Below are 22,254 nucleotides of genomic sequence, written 5' to 3'. Positions count from 1 at the left end.
CTTCGTTGCCTCTTCATGAATCTATATCACGGTCATTAGGCTCCATATTGTTATAGTTTGTCTTCCGAGTTTGCTTAGCGCCAGACGTCGTGTCTTTTTTTATTCTATTTGCTTTTTTGGACTGACGAGGACAGTGTGGCACTGCACTCAAGTTTTGTAACTTATATTAACAGTGCCACATACACTGTACAGACAGAAGGTAAAGATAGTCTTTTACCTCCCCATTTTTACACCTGGGTATAGTGAGGAAGGTCGTGTAAAGTGCCTTTCCCAAGGGCACAACGTCGGGGGCACGGCGGGGATCGAACTCAGGACCTCTAGATTCTAAGCTGAACGCCACGCCCGACGCCACACGTCGTGTCTGTCTGCGCTGTGGATCATCCCAACCACGCTTCAGCATGCCCATTGGGACCATGCAGATCGTCAACTGTTCTCTTGTCTTGTGAAACAGCACATGTCTCGTCTGGAGTAAATCGCGAGTAAATACATGCACTGATACAGGCAAAGTAAGCAGCCTTCAAACAGGGATGTACGTGCCCCATCTTGCTGTGATACATGGACATATTGACATCTCGTTGGCACAACCTCTATCTTGTCCATCTGATCGGTTGTTATCTGAACTTAATATTATTCCGTCAGGGAAGCTTCGACGATTAAATACTTTGCGACACTCCAATGAGCATGGATATGGAAATTGTGTTTCCGCAGAGTTTGTATGTAAAATCTGCATAGTTGTTAACATTATCTGGTTAAGTATGTTTACGCTTGCTCTTATAATTTAGAAATTACAATATTCCATGTCAAATAATGGATTTCTCCGCAACTATTCAACCTCACAATGGCACTACTCAGTGATATGAATCGGAAATCACAAAAATACTAGTTCTATTTCATGTCCTTGGTGAACGCTTTCTTGTTCATCATGATACTGGCATAATTCTACTGGCATTCACTATCATACATATATACAATAGAATATATACACATTAGGTTTTGGAACCCTGGACAGGTCTCAGTTCACTATACACGTCGCGTGGCCGGTAATGTGTGTTAGTAATCTAACGAATCTATGTTGTTACATCAGTATAATAGTACAAAGCGTGCCAGATCGTAACCTAGGAAGATATTCATCCAAACAACCAAGTTGTAATCAAAATCAAGTTGTTGTTTTTTTGCAAGTCAACTTCGGCTCTCTGTGTGCCAACCTCTTCTTACAGCAGCGACACACAGCGGACAATACGTGCAGCTACACCATGATGGTAGGTCCCGGGAGGTAATTGTTGTTGTCGTTTTTCGGCAGGATAGTGAAGTTGTTCCTGGACAATTCTGGATCAAGATGTAATCCGACCTTCTCCAGGTCTTCCAGTCTCAAGGTCAAGTCGTTCACAAGGCGTGGCTTTCTTCTCTTCTGAGGCTTCTTTCTCCTGATAAACAAAAAAGATTCATCATCGTTTACATACTAGTATATCAGAAATACACGGTTGTAATAGACTAATGTGCCTATCTTCGGTGACAATATTCATGACATCTTTGAGGGAAAAGAAGTCCTGTGATCTCATTCACACTTCACATTCATTATAGTCCGGGAACTGTAAGATCCTGTAAGCGATGGTGGTGACAGATGTTTTGAAAGATAGGGTGTCCATATCCAGTGACTTTGAGCATCGCCTTGGGTCAAGGGTTCAAACTGGCCCGCTAAGTTGTGCCGAAGACAAGAATCCCTGTGGAGCCATCTCACGCACATGGCATCACGGGTAATACTGGTCCGTTTACCGTCCACAGGGACTCAACGAGAAGATAGTATGACAGTTATGCTGATTGTCGGTTCAGTAAGACATGCATCTGCATCCCAATAGTTGGACCATTTTTTGGGTTTGCTTATTGAAGAAGAATCTTATTCCAAGACACAGGGGGCATCTTGTCATGTCTATTTCGATATCTAAAAGTAAAGAAAATGAAAAAGAAGTTAGAATTGTTAGATTTTGGCAGTGATTAAGGAATTTGAAACTTCAGATTGGAAATAAGGACCAACATCTAAAGAAAAAAATTAAAATGAACCCTCTATCAATATGGAAATAATCTCAAGTATGTACTTAGGCACGCGTCGTGGTTGTGTTGCTTTGAATAATTCAGAAATGCCAAAGTGACTTCGTACTTGGAATCATGGGCATGGATACAGAGAATTATTGGCGGCCGTACCATCGCTGCTGGTCTCGCGTATCGCTACTGAGCTGTGTATTTCACCTGCAATCACATTTCGTTGTGTATATCCCCTGGCCATTTATTTAAGTAAAGACTGCAATTGAAAATCGATAACAGGCGGCTCTAGATCTGCGTCCAGATGTGCGCGGATCTGTTATGCACATGGACCGTTTACGAGTCCATTGGGATGCGTCATCGTACGTGTAACTCGAGAAGCCTTGGATGGTGAAATTTGGTAGGTAGGTATGGGTCAGGAACATAAAGGTCAAGTTTGATGATGGGCTCCTAGTGGCTTTTAAGGTACTGCAGCGGAAATTCCATTTTTGAAGTCTCATGTTCTGGACATGCCGTAGTCGTGGTAGATTTTTAAGTGGTAGATAGCTTGGGCAGAGAGTAAGTACTACTGTATAAGGTTGGGACCCCTTTGTGGCCTTTTGAAAATACAAAGGCTGATTTCACTTTAGACAAGAATAACTCAAAAACATGTTGACAGACCATCAAGATATAGAAAGATGCTAATTAAGTAAATCAATAGCTAGTTTGCATAATTATTGAGGAAAGTTTATGAATCCCCTGCCTTCCATGATTGTCAAAGTTGTCACATATGTAACTGAGAAAAAGAGAAATGTCTATACATATGAATAATGCAAATAAAGAGCTGATTCGCATGATTATTGAGGAAATACGTACTATAATATTAATTCCATAGTGGTAAATGATGGACTAAGGATGAACACTATGAGGAACCGCTAGAATAGCCTTCTTTTATAAGATACGATTTTCATACTTTGAACAATTGAAGAAGATGATCAACTGATACGATTTATGTAAATGAGGAACTTATTTGTATAATCAATGGGAAATACTTATGGCTCGTTCTCATTTAAATGTCGAAATGCTGTCGCCTGACTTTACGCCTTGATATAGAGCAAATTATAGACAACATCACTGGTTTCTTCATTTTTCCACAACCCCTGTAATGTTTTACAAAAGATGCACCACAACATTCGTATTGGTTGATGGCTTAAAAGATTATTATAGCCACGGGTGGGATTTCACACCCTAAAAAATGGCTGTCGCCTGAGAAGAAACGAAGAATTCAAATAGTAGCCAAAAATTCAACAATTCAGTTCCCAGAATGATTGTTCGGCAGGTGAAACCAGCTACCCAGGCCCTCTGCCCGATTACGTCAGATCGCTCCTGTCACTGATCTTGGAGGCTGTGTGAGGTGGTTTATGCCTGTCGCCAGATTCTGTAACAAACGTTACCACCACTAGTACGATGGTTGCCACGGTTATATTATGCACGTATAAGACTAGAAATGGCCGTTTTTGTGACGCTGTACAGTTTTTCTGGTTTTCTAAAGAAACAAGAAAGGGTTGTTGACTGTCATTTGTATCCTACCTTGCTTACAAAATGTTGTACAGAAATGACTGTAACAAACGTTACCATTGTTCGATACTGTCTAGGCTTTCTATTTGACCTGGTGTAAAAAAGCTGGCCACTTTTCAAATGTCACTAGGGACATTCACTTATACCTAAAAGATGTAGTCAATAAGGTAAGTCCTTTCGAAGAAAACAGGGTAAAGTCTACTGTTGTAACAAACGTTACCGGTAACGTTTGTTACCTGCCCTGTAATGCATTACCAATGGGACCGAAAATACTAGTAATAAGTTGTCATTTTTTGGCTATGGTTAAAAGAGGAATTTTCCCAAACAACCAAGTAGTTTTCAGTGAAAATAAAGCCGATTTATTTTTCGACCAAAAAAATGCCATTTTCGACATTTCAATGAGAACGAGTGTTATACTTATAATACTTCACTCGAAAAAGGTTGATATCATTGACGAAATTATGAGGTCGTGGACCGACATCGCATCACTGACGCATGGCATCTGCCTTCAGAGCGGAGGTAGATTGGAGCGGGTATAGTGTTCACAGCTGGATCTCAGGGTAGCTAACAAACGGAACACTTTGCAGAACTGGGCCGAGAGGACATACACGACAGATTTGCGTCTTCTGACCTCTGACCCGCACTGACGCAAATCGTCATCCCTTAAAGCAAGCTCACTGATGCGTTCCTAATTCCAGCAAGAGTGAAGGGAATCCTTCCCAACGACCATCTGCGACCTCCAGACGTTACATTGATTTTACGCTTTATTTCATTTCCCACACATAGTGGAATATCAGCTGACAATGCAGCTCTTTAAGGTCACCGTCAAAACCATTACGGGGCGCTTCAATATACTGCCAAATGGATCCAAGCCATTCCACGGCGCCTGCAAATGGGGAAACTGCAAACTAATTGGTATTTAGAGGGATGGGACGCTCGGCTGGACTTTAGGTTTGATGTGCTGTGCACAGGTGGGTCATTTTGAACAGTTGGCTGTGGAAGGACAGGGAGAATGTCAGCTCGTGGGCGTAGCCGGGAGGGGGGGGGGGGCTAACTTTGACATATCCGATGATGACTTTTCTGCCATATCACCAAGGCCCGCCTCTCTGCCAAGCACAATATATTTTTGTATATGTATCCATGGCTCCATGATAAGAAAATTGTTATGTTTTCTGACTGGTCTAGCCTCTCCGACTTTGGCTTTGACCGTTCGAAAACGTTAGGATTTTGTAGCCAACATCTGCTTGGGGATTATGCCTAATTTGCTTTTAAAGTTGTCATATGAGTTCAACTTCTAAGTGCTGCGTAATCCCGCGTTACAAATTATGTTCTCTAAAGAGATCAAAGTTCCAGGCGGGTGTAATTTGGTGACGAGACGCTGCATTCTGCCTCAGCCCCCTGCTGGATTCCCATTTCCCACCATCCCTCTCTTCCTGTCACCCGCCCGTGACATCTCTTCATAGCTCCGTGAGAAGGGATTACAGAAGTTAGTCAGAAGACCCCACTTTTACTCCCCAGTTGTAATGGGATACTCTCGTCATTTATCTCCATATAAACTTGTCCAGAAGATCCGAGGTTTGAGACTGAAAGGCGACTAGGCCGGTAACATCGCAGTAATCTTGATACCACAAATACTGTGAATTTGACTGGGTTTGATATCTAGAATCCACCGATACTGTAGTTAGCTTGTTGGTTGGCATCCGTCTGTCTCGGAAGACAATGGTAGGCAGACGGGTTTTTTTAAGGCGACCCGTCTGCCTGGCCTGCACTTGGGTTTTTTAAGGTGAAGGAGGGGTGTGCACGTCCTTCTCCACCCTCTCGTCCACTGGCACACTAGTCCTACAGGGGCAACTGTATGCAACGTGTAAGACGGCCCCAGCAGATGCAGGTTTGTTTATTGGAGTTTCCGTCTCCTAGGAGGACTTCCGACCAAGGATGCAAGGGGTTCCTCCTACCCCTGACTCATGTGTCATGGCGGGTGCGTCATGCCCGAACATGCACTTTACACGACTTTCCCCACTTAACTCAGGTGTGAATGAGTACCTAGCTGCGGCTAGTGGCAGTGACAGGCCTTTGTGGTGGTAAAAGGCCATAGTTAGCTTGTAATGCACAGATATTTCTCAAATTCACATCATATTATGTCCAGTGACAAACTAAACATATTATTAACGTTTATTGTAAGACAAGAGATAGGTGTGCTTCAGAAAAAAAGGTTAATTGGACCGGAGAGGCCCAAAGTGCACCAACCTGCTGGCGGTAGCGGAAAACAGGATGGTGAAGACGGCGACCACGGCCAGCACCTCGAATATGGTGACGATGTTGCGGAGGCTGGGGAAGTGCCTGCCGCTGTCTCTGGAGGTGTGGATCGCAGCCTTCCTCGTGTGGTCTGGAAGTACAGTTTCAGGGTACTGAATGATACAAATTCTAATGTAGTGCAAAATAACGGAATGCATACCGGTAAACCAATCGATTTTTTTTCATATTTGCCAGAGACCTTTTGAATACACTGTTTAAATTTTCTCTTGGAAAATCCACCCTGTCCACGGTGCTGAAAAGATGGCTGTACGAACCGTGACGCATGAAAATGTCGCAGTCTAGCTAAAGATCGAGTGTTGTCCCTGATTACAGCACAAACGTTATGTTAAGGTATTCGGACTTTTGCTTAGGAAAGCAACGACGTCAATAGATTCGGACTTTTCTCTGGTTCTCGGGAGAAGGTGGAAGCAACTTGGGCCGGTTTCCACCATCCTTCCACCAACTTGAGCCGGTCTTGTTTACTCCTTTGTTTCATGATTTAAGAATAGACCAAAATGTTGTTTTGTTGGTATCCTGAACTTGTAGATTCCAACTTTGCTCTGATTCCCAGGAGAGTATGATGATGACTTCCTATAAGTGAATCAACAATGAGGAGTGCTAGTCCATGAAGTGTGAGGAATCAGAGTAACATTTGGCCTGACGTAGGCTCTCTCGCTGTGACTGTTTATAGATTATTCGCTCTCTGTGCCGAAAAGGGCACTAGTGTGAAGCGCCTTCCCTCTTCTGCCACTAAAATTGGGTGAAACAACAGCATAACATGTCCCCTAAGTAACTGCAACGGTATGGACCAGGAAATGCGTGATATCATATGTACACGAGGCATACTTCTGTTAGGTATATGTTATGAACTAAAAAAAGTTCGATTCCATCTTCTATCTTTCTTCCAAATGTTTGAACAAGTCGGAGGTGACGAAGCTATTATAGATTACTATTTTGCCCTTTAAGGTAAACAACAGTTATAATTTTGCCCATATGCCTCCAGTCTGGATGTTACTATATATATCTTTATATACTAGTAATTGTGTATGTAGTGACATCCAGCCTGGATAGTGTGTATCTCCTGTTGGATCTGTCATTATCAGTCAAAAAATATTAAAAAATAGATACTAACGGATACAACAGTAGTGTCACAAAACTTTAAACGGACCTGCAGTGGATGTCACTAGAGAACAGGAGGAAAATGTATGATTAACGAAATGAATAATCAAATGATAGACGTACCAACTACTAAGTATCTAATGCCAACTCAGAAGATAACAAGAAATAATGATTCCTCGAAGGATAATGTACGATTGGAAAGGAAATCTAGGCACGAAACCTAACGCTTATTTTCAAAAAAGTAATGATTAAAAGTTCATAACGAGTCAGTATTTTATCAAGACAAGGTAAGCCGTTCTTTTGACACGACGCCATGTTTCATCGATTACCCATAAAGCCCTGGGGTAGAGTCTGTCTGAAATTGTAATACTGTTCTTGATTGTTTTTAAGGTTTGATATGAGTAGAAACTGAGAGAAATGTGACATATCATTCCACATGCTTGGATGTTCTTTGAATTAGTGTGCTTTCATCCCCCCGCTCTTTCTCTTTCTCTTACGACGATTGTCATTTTATCGAGACATAGAAACAAACGGCTCATAGTTTGTTGTTGCAAAATCAAATTTGTTGATCACAGCTTCAGTGCCTCCTTCCCGATCATCCAGAAAAGGGGTGTTCGTGATGATAACGTATTACTGACGACAGGTGTACAGGATAGGGCTGGCAAGCATTTGCTATAACGTATGATATATCATTACATCCCTTCAGTAGCTTTAGATTATAAAGCCTCCAATCTTGTGTTGTTGGTTAGACGTTATCAATCAGACTATGCCCGGTCACACTTGCGATAAGTGAATCCTCCCCAGATGTTCAAAGTGTACGGACAACGAACAGCAAGTAGACGTCAGCTCTCCGGAAAGTGTGGCATTCGTTTTTAATTAACCTCCAGCAGGCTGGGCTGATCGATTCGCTGTCAGATGGCGGCGAGATACCGACTGACGTGGCAAAAATGAAACAAGGAAATTGATCTGCATCGGATTTAGGGTGGTTTTAGGCTGCCATCAAACGTATATGATATTGATAGTAAACAGGAATTATGACTGACGCCATGCATACATGACCTTGAGAAGAAAGACATCGCTGACGCAGTGTTTTGAACATTGTAAACATTCATTACATAAAGCTGCGGTTCCGTGTTCCTGTTTTCTCTGACATTGAAAGTCATCTCCCAGGATGGTGAAGAAAACATTGTGCAGGCAGCTCGGTACATTAGGAAATTTCATAACAAATTTTGAAGTCTTGAAAGACAAAATTAAAATGCATTACTGTGAGGCTTGTGATTTTCGTTTTTCAATACGGTAATGGGCCAATACACCACTTTCTCCCTCTCTCAATACAGACGGTCAATACCATTTAGTAATTGCTTCTATTTTGCATTAAACATGCGATTTCAGTAAAAGGACAGATCCCATTTAATGCTCAAACAAATGATTGTAAACCCACACAGCCTTCGTTTCTATGGAGTTAGCGATGCTCGTCACCATTACGGGCTTATAAATCTCTTTCGGTTGTTTCTAGCCATAAATGCAGCATGAATTAACAATCAAGTGATTAACAGTACTAAGATGGATGAGGCAGATGCATATTATATTACGAATTCGAGGTCCAATCGCGCCAGCTTGATTAGGCGATCTAAGCTTGATTTGACGGCGGTACTGTGTGGTGTGATTAGATGCCAGCGGCACTTGATACCAAAAAAGCGTATGGGGAGTGTTAACCGTAAAGATAGACATACGATAGTAAGGAAATAGTTTTGACAAGAATGATCCCATAACTAAACTAGTGCCGAATCCTAATGCGATAAATCTTCTTAAAGACAATGCATTCGACACATTTGAAAATAGCCAAACTTTTTGTGACCTGTTGTTTAACACTCCTTGGAAAATCGTAACAAAAGGGTTCTTTGCATAAAACATTTGCATACTTACTCACAGACACGCACATTCACCGTTGATTTAACTCACAAGCACACGCTCACATACTCACTCGCTCACTTTCCACATGCCACCAACTCAATGAAATGAGCTCAGTAGTCCTGATAGACCTCTCAGCTGGGATCGACATAGAATCACATTGAGAATTAAAGGTGAGTATGACACAATTGCAATATTAGTTTCCTGTGGTCGATAACGTGAAAAACGCGTTTCCAATACCTTTCTACTTGATGGAAAGTGTAATGGAGAAAGGCCAATGGTCAGGTATGTAATTTTGCCAGCGTCATTGATAGACCTGTGACCTAATTCCCACTGTCCCATATAGAACTTCAGCGAAGTTTGAGTTGTTGACAGCAGTGCTCGGTCAATCGATTGTGGTTTGCTCCCTTTTCTGGGCCATTCTTGGAGGCAACGTTTGTAGTTGATCGAAGAAAACAATTTGATACTCATTCCACTGCTGTTTCATTTCTATTTTTGCAGAACAACCTGATTTTTAACGGCAGAAGCTACTTTTCCTTTGCTCTTGCTAACGGTCAATCACCTGACAAGAGCCAAGACCCATGCTTACCGCGACTATCAGTATCACTACTTTTACTTTTACTAGAGCTTTTAAGCTTAATATTTTGCTGCATAAATCAATGTAATCATCGACAAAAGCGTTTATAAAGGCTTTACACCAACGCTCCAACGAAGGCACCAGAAAGTACCGACTGAATGCAGTTTGGAATTGCACTGCTACTGGCAAGTTCTTGGCGTTCCTTTTTACTTTACTACTGAGTGGCACGTGACTCACATAGCTAGATCTTGTTATGTGAATCTTGACTAGCAGGTACCGAACTGTGGATGTGCCGAAAGGTCCGACATTCGTCGCACAGAATCTTGTATATTGAGAAGGCGAGAATGCACGCGATCACAATATCAAAGACACATGCCCAGTAGAGATGTTTCTGAGAGATGAGCTGATCCACCAACACTCACGTACGCTCTAACGCTTTGTAAGTTGGGGCAACAAATCTTCCTGGACATTTCAAATCCTTAGAATAGATATATTTTGCCTTGCAGAGCCGGAGCACGTTTCTTTTTTCTTTCAATCATAAAGGTGCCTTTGTGTTTAATCTAATGACTGGCGTGAATCGATGAAAAGACGTCTTCATAAATCAATATCTTTCATAATGACAGCTTGTCAAGCGTAATTCACTGTACAAAACATCGAGCCTTGAGTCACAGGTCAGAAAATGTGGCCGACCTGTGAGAATTCACAAAGAGGGATTTAGTGGCCTAGTCCGATCGATGGCGGGTATTGATTGCGGGGCCGAAGGTGTCACAAAGTTGATGTGCTCTCCCATAACCAGGAATACAATCCACCAATTACTCACTCATGCCGGCCGAGTAAGGTGTGGAGCCTCCAAAAGTACATGAAATTTACACAAAACTCTGAAGATTCAAAAATTACATGAAGCCTAAAAAAAGCCTCCAAGTGCATATAAAATTTACACCAAACTATACAGGGTATTACACGCAGAGCTGATGACGTATAATCTTCGCAGGTGAGTACATGAGCACCTGATGACGTATAGTTTCCACAGGTGAGTACATGAACACCTGAGGATGTACAGTTTCCACAGGTGAGTACATGAGCACTTGATGACGTACAGTTTTCACAGGTGAGTACAGGAACACCTGATGATAACTGATGACGTACCAACTGTGCACCCGATGACGTACAGACTCCGCAGGTGAGTATAAGAACACATGCAGGTGTTTAAGTTAACACCATGGAGATTTACACTTCTGACGCAAGGCTTGGCGACGTAGGAGTCGACGTCCTTTTGTATGGGATCAATGTGTATGTATCAGTCCAATACCACGCTACAGTGCGAACAGGGGTCAGGTACGTCGATACCAATGCGATGTTCCCAGTAAATCTCATCAATATTTTATCGCGATATATCAGTAATTGGGGCCTGCACATGACCCGTGTAGGACGAAGCGTGCTCCCTTCGATTTTACATCATTCGTCCAGATCAAAAATAACAACCAATGTCAGCGGAACCAATGGAAGAAACTACAACATAAATACCATATATACTAGTATGTATTTTCTACTGCTGTACTATTGAACCAACGCTAGACACATTTGCCTTCGGGCTAGTTGTTGTTCAGATACGCGATAGTAGAATATGACATATCCCAAAACGTGTTCTACGCGTATCGGTTTGTTTGGGTCTGAAAGATAATCAAATATCATATGTCATGCACGTGACGCCACTATGAAATGCATTGGTGAGTAATCCGTCGTATTCTGATATTCTTATTGCCTTTTCCGGTGGTTAAATTTCATTGATTGGTAAATTGCTGCAGAAATAGAAACTTTTTCAAACTTTTTTACCAGACAACACTTTACAGATGGCATTTCAATTATTCAGAGGATAATTTTCATTCGTATTTGCTCATTAGCGTTCGTTAGCTGAGACAAATAATCGCAGTAATACCAATTCATGGTTTATCTATCGGTTTAGACCGCCATTCATACAACAGGATTAGTTTAAGTGCTTTCCGGTTCAAACTTATCAAAGGAACGGCTCGTTGGTTTGTCTGTCTCACAGCTGTAAATGTTTAGCGAAATCTGTCTCACCGCGCGTTGTTATATATTCTTTAGTAAAGACGATAAAAGGAACGAAACGTACCTGCTTTGTCTTTCACCACGGCACTAGGAACTTCTGTAGGCGCATCTGTAACATTGTAGATGTCCGTCACATTGCCGACAACTGTAGAAAAGAAATATATCATTGTTGATGAAGAAAACATACCATTCTATAGGTATAACGTTAACTTTGATAACACAATCCGCCTCTACAGGTAACGCTAGTTATAGTGGAAGAATCTTTGGACTTAATACTCACCTTAGAAGCTGGTTGGTTACCTATAATTTCGCATATTTGTCACATCGTCAGCATTATCAGTCACACTTCACGACCCTTTTAGTCATCTTTGGTTGCTCTACTAACGAGCACGACTTACTCCTGTTAAAATGTATGAAGACGGCCCAATTTGCGCACGCAACCTGACGTCAGAGTAAAACTGTTTCCGTCCTAGACGGCTTGTTCTTATTCTAGTCGCTGAACAAACCACGTCAAAGCGTATCATAAACATCATGCTGAATATATAGGTGTTGCCAAAGGTTTGCACAGATTTGTGCATTTGCTTCTTGCTGGATCCACTTTTAGTGTTTGTGCATGGCTGAGACAACATGAAATTCAGCACTAAGGACAGGTCAATTCTACAATTAACATATTAAACGTTCATGGCACTTTTAAGTATTGCCTTATTTCATACTGAATATACACTTTAATCTCGAAACAATCAGTATACGTGGTATGGTTCACATCTTGTTGATGAGATTTTTGGAAGTAATTTGCTTTCAATAATCATATCGTCAAGTGGACTGAAGCGGACTGACTGATCGATCCTCTCTCGCTCAAGTCAGCAATCAACTCGTAAAACACCATTTGGAAATGAAATTTACGTTTTCTCCTTCGGTGCTTGAGCACCTAAAGTGGTGTGCGTCCCAGCTGCATAGGTTTTATCGCAGCACCAGTCACCCCCACTAAACACAATCTATATGATGTGAGATCATGAAAGTCCACTAACTAGAAGAATAAACATGAGAAAGTTTGTCTTCCCATTCAAAACTGATTATGAATTCGTGAGGATTCTGCTATATTCGGCCAAACCCATGTCTTATGTACATACTGCAAACACCCTTCTTTGTCTTATATTGCACTCGTCAAATAGTTTTTATACCGCTGATAAAGTATACTACGTGTTGTGTTAAGTTAGCCATGTGTTATTAAGTTGATCTCAAGACTCTGTTGACATTAATCGAAGGGGCTAAGCTTAATTTCAGAAGTCAACAGACCTGCTATTTTAAACAAAACGTATACTGCTGCAGCGATAGGCTCGCTTTGACTGCAACTTGTCTTTACGTAGGCAGTTCTTTGCACTTGATAAGGGACTATGTGCGCAACGACGGGGGCAACAACAAGATGGGGAGGTCTTATGGAACGGAAATTGCAAGTCCACCTGTCTTTGGGTGTAGATGGCGCACTCACCCGGACACTCCGTTCTCATCACTAAGATTACAGGCTTTACGGACGTCACAGTGGCCGCTGTATTCTATGGTAATTGGAACGGCGGCAGAGCGGGGAAATTGACCTTCCTCAATGACATTTTAAGGTGAAAATCACGATTCCTTAGTAAGTGATCAGAAGTACATCTCTGTTGCTTCATGAAGTGCCTTTTGACGATCCCGGCTCTCAGAGGTGCCGTCGGCGGTGTTATGGGATGGTTAGCGTTGGGATGGACTTGGAAAGTGCTCGTCTCCATTGACCTTTTAGGTGGAAATTACACACCCTTAATGGATGGGTAAAATTGCACATCTCCTGGTTGTAGGCATTCGCCAGCCCCTGATAAAAGTCAACAGAGTAAAAAAAGAGAGAGTGCTCGTCCAACGCACGTTTCTGAGGTCAGACTTTTACTTCGTTGGTAATGTACAAAGAGTAGGCATATATAGGAGGTCGCTGATCCTGAGTGATCTTTTGACATTGATGACGAAATCGATGGCCCGGGCGTTGTCAACAAATAAGAGGGGCATTTGGTAATATCAGTTCTGGCGAATTCGGGCAATTCACAGTGAAGACCTGACTTCTTGATATAAGGATAAAGGAGATAATCTGATCGTACAAGCGACAAGACACTTCCTTTACCATCCGTTTGCAATTCTTAGGTCGGAAATCTGTTCGATTTTGAAGAATTGCAAGTTAAGTTAGAATGAATTAATCGCTATCGCACCGTGCGTCCCGAAAAGGGATAGGTAACAAAGCCAAATGCCTTACAAAACGGAAGTAAAAAGGAAAACGAGAAGACGAAAAAATTGCCATCTCTATAAGGCCATGTTTGTCCTCTGTGCCCTCTACTGAGTCAATTACAAAGGTGGATGAGACCTTGACAGGACCTTGGGACCGTGGTTGAACAGCTGCTGAAATGAAGATGATTATTGGAGCAATCACCAGGCGGGGAGCTGCGGGAACCAACCCGCGGCCACTGCGGCCACAGACGCGTAATCACCGGCATGGGAACACCCACTGCTGATGGAATACTGATGCCCACTTCGGCCTCGCATGTCACGTACATTCACAGGCCTATTCATTTTCCATAAAACGGATTTATGAATACGTTAGTAAGACTTGCGTTCGGACGCTTTTTGACATATGATATGTGATATGTGTTACCAGATTCCTGGCGAGTGTCGCTTAGTAACATCTAGCGCGAAAGTGTAAAAGCTCGGATCAATAACACTACCCTTTTATCATTGATGTGAACAAAGATAAACAGATAAAGCTTGGCTTTGCTGCTTTATAGGCCAGGTTATCTAGTCAAATACCAAAGGCAATTTATAGTTTTTTTTTACGTCGTTGGAAAAATGACGCTTGTATAATGCAAGACCACGTATTCTGTATCAACTTTTTCAATAACCTTAATTATAAGGAGAGGCGCTCAATAATGATCCTTTTTTTTGTAGGACGAGTAACATCTACAGAACATCTCAGGGATATTTCTTATCACAAGTGTGCGTGATAAGATGAGGGAATGCATTTAGTTAATCTCCTACTTGCCACGCCATTGCACCTCATTGTAACTCGATGTACAAGTATAAGAACTGAGAATCGCATCAAAACATGTCAAAATGCCGCTATAGATCCAAGTATATCTACACAGCTGTCGGATTGAAGTGGTGCTTCATTTCCTAATAAAGTGAAAATTATTGATTTTCACCTGTTGCTTCATTATCGACCACATAACAACATTTCATGCATTGATTACGCCTGTGCACACATAATGACAAGTCAAATACGCATGAAGACGGATTCTTTATTCATGAGCCTTTGTCCCACCGCAGATCTTATGACTCCGAAGATTCATCAAGCGAGAGTAGAGACGAGGCTGTCGGGTCGGTTCAAAGTAATGACGAGTACAGGAGGGTCCTCCGGCACGGCGAACCATTTCAAACGTTGTTTGATTTATAGTTCAAGCGCCCCTGTGGTGTGAACTCTGTAATGGGACACGGGCCGAAAGAACATTTATTTACAACCATACGTTGATGAAGGTAAGACATCCAGGTAATAAGATATGCCAAAGAGCAGTTACTCAAGAAACTGGATATGATTTTGAAAACGGTCAGACGTTTCAGATAGCATCCACTTTTTTCTTCAGTGTCACCAACGTTTCCAAAATCATATTCAGTTGTTTGATTAAATGCTATATGAAATCTTTACAAACATGTTGTATCATAGGTGAGTCATATAATCTCCACTGAGTCACATTAGCAAATGGAAGCCCAGTTCCGTATTCCCCTGCTGTGACGTACTACTTAATATAATCTTTTACGCTAAGATATCCGTGAACTTTGCGTTGGCAATGACTGCCGTTACCATGACTCAGACCCGCGTTATGCGATCAGCTCCGCACGTCAGAGCGGTGAAAACCTGAGCGATGTGTGCGTCTGTGTGCCGGGTGAGACAGCGGGAGGGCTGAGGCCACCCCCGGTACTGATTCAGAGCGACTGGTGCGTCCTCGGAGTGACGCGCCGCGTGAAATGTCTCCAACGCATCTCAACACACTTTACTCAATAGATCTTCCATTCTAAAACAGTACTGGTGTATGTGATAACTGTTGAGGATGGTAACATGTACAAAATGTGGATGCAGAGTGCTTATCCTGGGATATTCCAATTAATTACCTGTGGTCATGATGTGCATATTTTTAGCCGCAATTACGTTTCTTGTGTTGGCAATTCAAAAAGTTTTGTTTACCTTTCAAATTTTTGCGGTTTTGAAATTGAAAAGATTCTAAAGATTACAGTGTGATGAAAAATGGAATCCTGTCTCAGTATTATTCCACACGTCTTTCGGCTGGATGGGTACGAATTGCCATGAGTATTGGAGTTAAGTCTGAATGATTACCTTAATAACATCGGTTACATGTATATATTACAGCTGGGAGAAAAGAGGGCTATTCGTCATCACAGAGCCGGAAGTCACTCATTATGTGGAGTTGATATTTACTGCGACTGGAGAACGTCGACAAAGAACAGGGTGAGAAGGTGGCGTGAAGACAGATGGAGACTTTTGTAGCTGTTGGGCACTTAAAACATTAACGTTCACCCTGACAAGAAGGGAGTGAACAGCGCACTTCACGCGTGCACGAGGGCCAGCATCCACAACCGTAAATAATGTCTATATACCTTCGGAAACTGTGAGGGAAACGACCCATCTAACTAGTCAGGCTCTTCTAGTAAAATCATGACAATAGCACACGTATGACAGGTTTTTGTGCCGTTAATGTTACGTTACTGCCCAGATAACTAGGCGGTCCCGGTGGTCGATATTTCCCGAGGGACTGGAGAAACGGCGCCCGTACATGTCCGCAATCACAATCACACATACCAGTGGCCGTGCCGACAAAGCGATTATAGCAGGCGGGAGGAATACGGTGGTCCCCAGGGAGACTACTTGTAAACAGCTGCAGCGGCATGCACCGTATAACGAGGAATAAAATGTGCATGGATTCATTTGGAATGGCCTTTTATTGGTTAAGGTTGAGTCATCTCATCAGAGTTCGCATCAATACATTCAAAATTTACCTTCACACAAAAAGGGTAGGGACAAAATATGGATCTTAGCAAAAATAATCTATTCTAGTAAGCGCATTTGTATCATATTCGTAAGTTTAGAATCAAAACAAAAGTTTCCATCAGAAAGGAATAATTCAGTTGTGCTGTATGGATTAAAGCAGAGAACTGTCAAGACGTTATCTGCTGTCTTGGATACTAGAGTAGCTTCGGTCTCGACATCTTATAACAAGTCTGACCTGCTTGGGGATGTTTAGGTGTTCATATTGCCGACAATTTTGTGTAAAATTGTGTAAATGACAATTAAAGCTGAATGGAAGTTTTTGGTGGCACTCTCCAGGGTGCTGAAACCACGATTGTTGGTGTTGCACTCACGAAAAGATACCGCTGATGGAATTATACATCGTTATGATTAATATGGTAAATGCTTTCAGCACTGTTAGCCTTGCAGTAGATACTAGGGCTATTATTGTCAGTCAGTCTATACAGACTAAGACATATACTGAGAAAAAACAACAACAATGTAGCAGACACATGGACTATTTCGGCGTCGAGTAAGACATACGAACAGGTGTGTTATAGCGTCGCTGCGAAATAGTTTCGAGTACAGACGCCATAAGCGTTTGAAATTTGGAGGGACTCAAGTAAGCACACGTGGAACTGTTATATAAAATTGCTGTCACTACTAGGGCTAATTGCAGACTGAAGACAATAGTGATCTTCCCACTATGCACGTCATCTGAACGATACATACTCTATGACTATGGTATCATGACACTGCTAGTTAATGTTTGAGAGAAACAACAATCACTCTGTCTGATATAAGTGTTCTAACATGTTAACGTATATACATGTAGTAGGAACTAATACACAAGGATTGCCCTATATAACACATGAAGGGGACGCTCCTACCTGCAGTTGTGAAGTCAGCCGTTGCCCAGCCGGTGGCGAAGAAGTACAGGTGTGAGAAGATGAACAATGCCCACCTTAAGGCCTCAGTACCATCTATTCTCGGTCGACACAACATGTCTTTATAGACAAAGCTTCGGGAGAACACGCACTACCATCAAACCTTTAAGGACCAATGGTTTGTTACTCTTACTCTATCAAATCTACTACAGTCAAAACTGCCTGGTGGTTGCAACTGCAGTACATGTGCAGAACTGATAACGCCCTTCCTCTCGAACGTCCGCGCCAGTACAAGGACAAGGAGACGTAGTGAGATCCAGTTAAAGTCCGACTCTGAAGCGATGTTCAGTCTAAGCCGGTCCGGTGCCGATAACAAAGTACTGTAATGAGTGTTGGGGAAGTCATCGGGTAGGGAAACAGAATGATGCCGCACTAAGAAGCGATGTGGAGAGGTTCGTACGTGCTGCGTTTGAAGAAAAGTGATGCAGATGGTGGAGAAAGTCGTCGCAGAGGGCGACCGTACGTCCTTTCTCCCGCCCTAGTGTACTACCGCCTGGTCTCCGCCAAACGTCAAATGACAGGGCTCTTCCTCAGATCACGTGATCACATATCGCTCATGGGAAAAACGCCAATCCGCAGTAAAGCGCCCACAGAGAAATAACTTATATATCTTTCCAATCACCGTTTAATATCGTCCTTGCCGCCTGTAGCCGCTTCCCCATTAGCGGCGGAGTGTGGATTAGTGGGCAGAAGATCCACGTGCGGATACACTCGCCTGGAAAATCGATGCTGCCGTCTGGGATAGACAAGTGGACGGTGTGCGGGGACTGGCCCACCGCGCCGCGCTCCCCACTAGTGCCGCAGGGGGCGGTGTGCTGCTCCGGGAGAGAGAGGGATGCGGTGGGCGGATATCTCAGCGACTTCAAACAGTCGTGAGCTTGGGTCCATCAAGATTGAGTCAGACATACCTGTTTGAATTTGCTTTATAAAATTTATGTTCCCGCAGCAATAGAGACTAACCACAAGGGAACGTTTGCGGATTGGCAGTTATACTTTCTTAAATTTCATTTAAGATTGATTTAGATAGTCACATAGTCACACCTGGTTTGTACAGAAAATGTTTGGCTCATAAGTTAGAATTGGGTACTTAGAACATTGCTGGCTGCACATGACATGACATTCTGCTAAGCAGCGGTCATGTGAAGAGTTATTGATTGTGAATTAACAAGGGACTGTGATCCTCTCATCAGAGTTCGCTACAGTCGTAATCGTTTCAGTCAAAAGTCACCCGCACAGATGTTCCGTACGGACGGTTCTATTCAGTCAGTTTTGAAGGGGATGCGGGCGAGGGAAAGATCGATGGGGAGAGGTGAGGAGAATGGTAGAGAAATAGACTAATGTATCAAACTCGAACATTGACGAATATGATAAATATAAAGAATTGTTGTTCCATCCTCGAGAGAACTAGTGTTATGTAATGCAATTTCACTCTTGTATGGAATCAAAAGAGACAAGCTTATATGTTTTCCTGCTTAAAAGGAAGACGCTGTCCGATCTGTATATTGCTATATGTGCCATAGAGTGGAACCTTTAATTGACAGACATCCTTTTATGTCACAAATGTACATTTAGAGAAATAAAGGTATATTGCGCTTCGAAGAATTGGACATAACAAGGCTCAATGTACGTCACGTTTTAGTATACATTGCCTCCGTGAAAATAGAAAGGGTGCCCCAAATATTGATGAGCAATCTTTTTGTACATGAAAAGTGAGTCAAGAGTCTGGGGAATAGGCGGTAATGTGCTTCATAATGAGGTGCGGATTTGTTTTATTGTTTCAACATCAGAAATGGCTTCAGGGCGAAAATTAATGGGGGAGCAGGGAAAAGTTTCTCCATAAAAAATTCAATACTCAAAGTAATAGAATTCCTTAATTGCTGTCCCGACATTTGTACGTCCAATAGCTCACTATCCCAAGACTGAACTCTATTCCAAAATTTAAGGTTAGAGCTAACCGTGGATCAAAAAATGAAGGCCGGGTGAACAAAAACGGCCCTTTGATATTTTGGACCAGTCCACAAAAGTGGTGAGATTTGAGCCCATTAGAGCTATTCTTTCCTTCAATCCAATCTGCAGCAATAGCACTTTAGTTTGGCGCACATGACCGGCGTCATCTGTGATACTGAAATACGAGATGTGAAATGCTGAAAACCTTTTAACCAATTAAAATCGCGCTACGCCTAACGTGCAGCATGGGAAATTGTTTCTCTCTTGGCTGCTTGCCATAATACCGACATCATCCGAGTGGAACAACAATGAGCCTATCTACGGAACGGTTGTATGTAATAGGTTTGAATTGTAGGGAAAAATGAGGAATGCTTGTATGGATCCCGTTTTACAGAGTAAAAAGAAAAATTATAAAACGAATTATTGTCTTGAAATGTTTGATACTGACGAATGACATATTTGCTTTCAGAGTGACTAGACGACTATCTGATAATGGCAGACAATCTGACTAAACTATTTTGAATAATTCATTTTCCTTCTGGTTAGCACTCAACCGCACATCTATGTCTTTGGTAAAGCTAGAAACGCCTTTCCTCGTTTCTCCTCAACTTCTCTATTAGGAATGCTATGCTAGTCTTCTCCTATGATTACAATTATTAGAGAATCTTGCGGATCAGCACCAAGGACAGCGAAACTGTAGCCACCTGATCTTTACCTCAGTGATTGATGGATTTCTCGGCAAGAAATAAATTTTGCTAGGACTTGCTATTTTAACTTGGTAGCATGGAATTAGATATTTCTTATGGGTTGCAATCTCAAAACTATTGCAGCTAATATGTTTGTTATGACAATAATTGCTTTTAAGGTGGGATTACAATAATTGGTTTTAAGGAAGCAGTACCATCAATTAGAGAGAGGAGTTGAAAGGGAGAAAGAAAATTGAAAGGGAGAAAGGACACTAAATGATGGATAGACCAGATAGAATATTGTGAAAGTTGCTGAAATGTTTGTTTTTTTAGACAATCCAACAATTCAAACAAGATCTTCTTCGGCGGATGTTTTGGAATGATATGATACAATGTCTTGATCATAATGTATAAAAGACGAAGTTCATGTTGAAATCTGTAATGTGTGACCGACCTCGTTTGTCCGTGTGTCTTCGGCACACCAGAGACAGGGCGGCCGACTCCGGCTGGGACACAGGCGTGAAGTGGAGGTGGCTGGCTAACATGATAAATCTCGTCAATAGGCCATTCCTAGGCCAGTGGACCGTATTAGCGTTACAGGACGAAATGGGCTCAATCCATCATGTCCGCACGCGACACAGGGATGGATGTCACCCCCGCTCAGTCCAGTACCGAGTGTCCGTCAGCGTTCCTAATCATTGCTTAAACTGAGAAAAAGCCATAAAGTAGAAAATTGTCTTAAGGGACAAATACGCCTCGCTATAGCTATCAATTTGACTTTGATTCCTTCAAGGACTATGTCGTTCTGATCACTTAAGATAAGGAGGTAGCCGTCAAACACAGTGATTTGGAAAACTCGACATGTCCATCGCTTTAAAATTTGCAATTTTTGCCATTCGGCTTTCTTTAATTATCTAGTCTTGAAATAAAAGGCGATCGGTTGTGCTCTCAGAAGCTCTTTTTTCATCGAGTCGCAGAATAAGTGAACTGAAGACTTTTCATAAACTATGTATAGGTTCATTTCATGGGACATTGCACACACTAACGAGAATAGACAGACATGCGTAATGAACACACCATGGACCTGCGAAAGGCAAGTGGAAAAGTATAAGTTTTGCTGAACTTATGACAATCACGTGAACATTACATAACACATAGTATTAACAAAACTATAGTTTTAGTTATTTAATGTAGACATAGGAAGGTTTCTGGCATATCACCTTGCAATTTGGTCTGTCAGTTCTGCTGAAATGTCAAAATTTCGATCAGTGAGTCTTGTTTTGTGACCAAATTTTGCTTGATTCAAAAATCCTCTTACGGCCATTAGTAATTAGCATTCGGAAGGCAATCATTCTGTGATGAGGAAAAAACGTCTACAATGGGTGAAGAGGCTAGCTATGGCCGAAAAGTCCTAACTAAACCATGTTTTCAACGATGTTGTTTTTTCCGAGTCACCCCATGCCACTTAACCCCTCTCCTTTATAGTGAAGTCGATTTTCCCTTCACACTGACTGGGCATAAAGATTTTCCCTCCAATTCCGCTGAGTCCGGATATTGTCCGGGGATGAATCCGTTCTGGGTGGGCGAAGAGGTCCATCGTCCTTTGTCTGCCGGCGGGTCCGGGCGGAGTGCGATTGGAAGTGACAAGGATCGATACTGGTTATATGAATACGTCAGGGACTGAACAGATGGTGCTGACACAACTTAGAGGTGGAATAACTTACTTCTGTCAGCACTGTCCGGGACCAGTCCATTCCCATTTGACATGGGAGGGGAGAAAGGGAAGGGCTATTATGGTGAACAAAAATCGAATTTTGGTAAATGTGATAAAAAGGGATAGTGTGATAAGTTGATATCAGGAACGGAATGTGTCCTGATGTGATATTGTGCATCTCCAAAAAGTACACAGCTCCATCGCGCAAACAGTGACATGACTGATGTTTTCTTCACGGAGAGATCGGTCACAATTAGTCATTATAGAAATCAGGGCCTCGAGAGACAATTTGACCATCCTTTAAAACC

At 42.2% G+C, this 22,254-nt stretch overlaps 1 protein-coding gene across 1 annotated transcript; it reads right to left on the bottom strand.

Moving 5' to 3' along the window:
• Positions 1 to 238: 238 nt before the first annotated feature.
• On the bottom strand, positions 239 to 20,717 carry LOC118413087. Its single transcript, XM_035816240.1, has 4 exons — positions 17,543 to 20,717; positions 11,628 to 11,708; positions 5,842 to 5,980; positions 239 to 1,424 (listed from the first exon to the last, which is right to left on the bottom strand). Exons 1-4 carry the CDS (start codon positions 17,655 to 17,657, stop codon positions 1,247 to 1,249), a joined length of 513 nt encoding a protein of 170 aa, XP_035672133.1. The 5' UTR covers positions 17,658 to 20,717; the 3' UTR covers positions 239 to 1,246.
• Positions 20,718 to 22,254: the final 1,537 nt, after the last annotated feature.

Source organism: Branchiostoma floridae, chromosome 4 (genome assembly GCF_000003815.2).
Source record: "Branchiostoma floridae strain S238N-H82 chromosome 4, Bfl_VNyyK, whole genome shotgun sequence".
NCBI lineage: Eukaryota > Metazoa > Chordata > Leptocardii > Amphioxiformes > Branchiostomatidae > Branchiostoma > Branchiostoma floridae.
This window is presented reverse-complemented; position numbering and strand designations above follow the sequence as displayed.

Coding starts and splice junctions, on each gene's coding strand:
- LOC118413087 (XM_035816240.1), bottom strand. CDS start 17,657: ATGTTGTGTCGACCGAGAATAGATGGTACTGAGGCCTTAAGGTGGGCA. Junction 11,709..17,542: donor GGCTGACTTCACAACTGCAG/GTAGGAGCGTCC, acceptor TCTTTTCTACAG/TTGTCGGCAATGTGACGGAC. Junction 5,981..11,627: donor CGTGGTGAAAGACAAAGCAG/GTACGTTTCGTT, acceptor CTGTACTTCCAG/ACCACACGAGGAAGGCTGCG.